Here is a 2268-nt window from a genome sequence, read left to right as displayed (position 1 = left end):
CGGATCCGACGACCCCGACGAGGAGGTCACCGACCCCGACGAGGAGGTCACCAACACCGAGTGGCTCTTGAAGATGGGATTGAAGCCGTAACAGGACCCTGATCCAAAGCCGTTAAAATTGATCCGAGAAGCCGTTACGACCCTGGTTTGTGTTAAATTTTATCCGAAGCCGTTATGACCCTAGCCTGCATTCAATTTTACCTTCTTCGGATAAAGCCGTTACAACCCAAATATCACATACAACACCCAAATATCACAAATAAGATCTAAATATCACATATAAGGTAGAACTGTCACATATAAGATTGAATTGTCACATATAACATTAAAATATCACATGATATGCTTATTGTCACATTTACAGTTAATTGTGATACATATATGTTCCCTCATTTTCCCATTTAACCTTGAATAACTAAGAAAATAACAACACTCCCATTTAACCATCTTTTGTTCTCCTTCTCATCATCATTATCAGCAACAGAGCCCCAAGAACTGTGAAGATTCTGATCGGACAGGCTCGAGTGAATCTGCATCATTCAAGCCCACACATCTGCCTCAATGCCTTCTCAACCTCCTCCTCGTACCTAAACATCATATAAGAATCATGTGTATGAAAAGGATATAAACAATCATACCTCTTAAATTTAACAATTCATCAAAAACGCATCTTTATCTTCTGCTCTAATTTTGATCAGTACTATTCTACAGGTTAGAAGGGGGGAATTAGATTAAAATCGAGGGAATAAATGGTAAAAAATAGGTAAAATAAAGATAAAATTAGCAAAATTTAAGCCATAAACAGCCAACAACATATCTGACGTGATCTGACTCGGATATGAAATTTGGGGGGAAAATATAGAAAAAAGGCAATTGATCTTAATTTCAAGCGATGGATATGTTATGAGATCTGCAAAATATTAAATTATAAGTGACCTACATTTAAGAACAGAGTCAAAATATGACGAAGTATATCTATTCTAGATAAATCAGAGAGATAGCTACATTAATGGATGGAAAAAAATTAGCAAATAAAACTTTTCATAAAAATTCAAAGAGTAGGGGGCAAAAATCTAGTTGAGATAACCCATCAAGAAAGAAAAGTAAAATTCTTCAACGCACCCAAAAGGGTATAAAATATTCTTTAAAAATAAAGATAACACCCACTACCAGCAACCGAGGGGAAACAAGAAGCAGAAAACCCAACAACCCGATTTATTCTCTCAACTAAAATTAAAATTACAAAAAATTACCTATTATGATGGGTACTCGTGGAATCTCTCGAGCGCATACAAGCCCTAAGATTAGATCCTCTACTGTACCCCCCACCACACGGCGGAGGCATCGCCGCAGCCACCGCCGCGGCGATCCTCTCAGCTCCGGCGACGGTGATTGATTGGGGCACCGGCGACGGGTCGGGTTCGGTATCGGAGTCGGAGGTCGACATGATTTTTTAAGGGAAAATTGGTTGGAGGAACCAAAAATAATTGCTGGAGGAGGAAAGGGATTGTAGAGTATTTTTTTTGTTTTAAATTGGGAAGGGAAGGGTAATTTGGGAATGAGTTCATTGGACAGTGAGATTATACAGTGTTTGGGGGTTGGTTGCACTTATATTTTTATAAAAGGATTTTTTGGTTATGCTTTTTGGGCTTGGGGTGGGGATGAATGACCCAACTTAATTTGGTTCCCCCAAGCAATTTTCCCAAAAATAAATGGCCATGAAAGGGGAGGAGAGGGATCCAATAAAGATCCCGATCTCCAATCCTCACCATGGCTATGGCACCTTCCCACAAACACCAGCGCCATCTGCTCCTCTTCTTTACCCTCAGCAGCAACAGCATCAACAGCAACATCCCTTTCCCTATCATTCAACCCCAGGTTCTTGAAATTTCTCCATGACTCATTATCAGATTACAGCTCTATTCTTTGTTTTTTCATGTGGGTTTTTTATATTGTTCATCGGTTGGTAATTTGTGCGTGTGTGTTTTTATTTTTTATTTTATTTTATTTTTTGCAGTTGGGTATCAACCTGTTCCCTATACTGTTGGGGTGCAAGAAGGAATTCCTGTTACTCAACCCCGGCTTCCCTTTTGTGGCATTGGCGTTGGATGGGCACTGTAAGACTGATTTTTTTCATTTTGATTTTTTTGGGGGAATTTATGCTGCTAATTGTTTGCAACTTAGTCCAGTTTGTTTGTAACTTGATTAATTTAAACCTGGGAGAATTATGATTTAGGATCGCTCATCTAGGGGTGGTGAAGTATCGAA

General features: G+C 39.2%; 1 protein-coding gene across 3 annotated transcripts in view; it reads left to right on the top strand.

Annotated features, from left to right (window-relative positions):
• Positions 1 to 2268, top strand: part of LOC109829233 (60S ribosomal protein L18a-like protein) — a 7812-nt gene that overhangs the window by 2673 nt on the left and 2871 nt on the right. For all 3 annotated transcript variants that reach the window (XM_020396407.1, XM_020396406.1, XM_020396408.1), the window contains exons 2-3: positions 1709 to 1878; positions 2018 to 2117. In XM_020396407.1, coding sequence (XP_020251996.1) covers positions 1713 to 1878; positions 2018 to 2117 — 266 coding nt within the window. In that variant the 5' untranslated portion in view covers positions 1709 to 1712. The remainder of the gene's footprint in view (positions 1 to 1708; positions 1879 to 2017; positions 2118 to 2268) is intronic.

The sequence above is a fragment of the Asparagus officinalis genome, chromosome 1 (genome assembly GCF_001876935.1).
Source record: "Asparagus officinalis chromosome 1, Aspof.V1, whole genome shotgun sequence".
In the NCBI taxonomy this organism is placed as follows: domain Eukaryota; kingdom Viridiplantae; phylum Streptophyta; class Magnoliopsida; order Asparagales; family Asparagaceae; genus Asparagus; species Asparagus officinalis.
The sequence above is the reverse complement of the archived record's forward strand: the minus strand, read 5'-3'. Positions and strand labels throughout refer to the sequence as shown.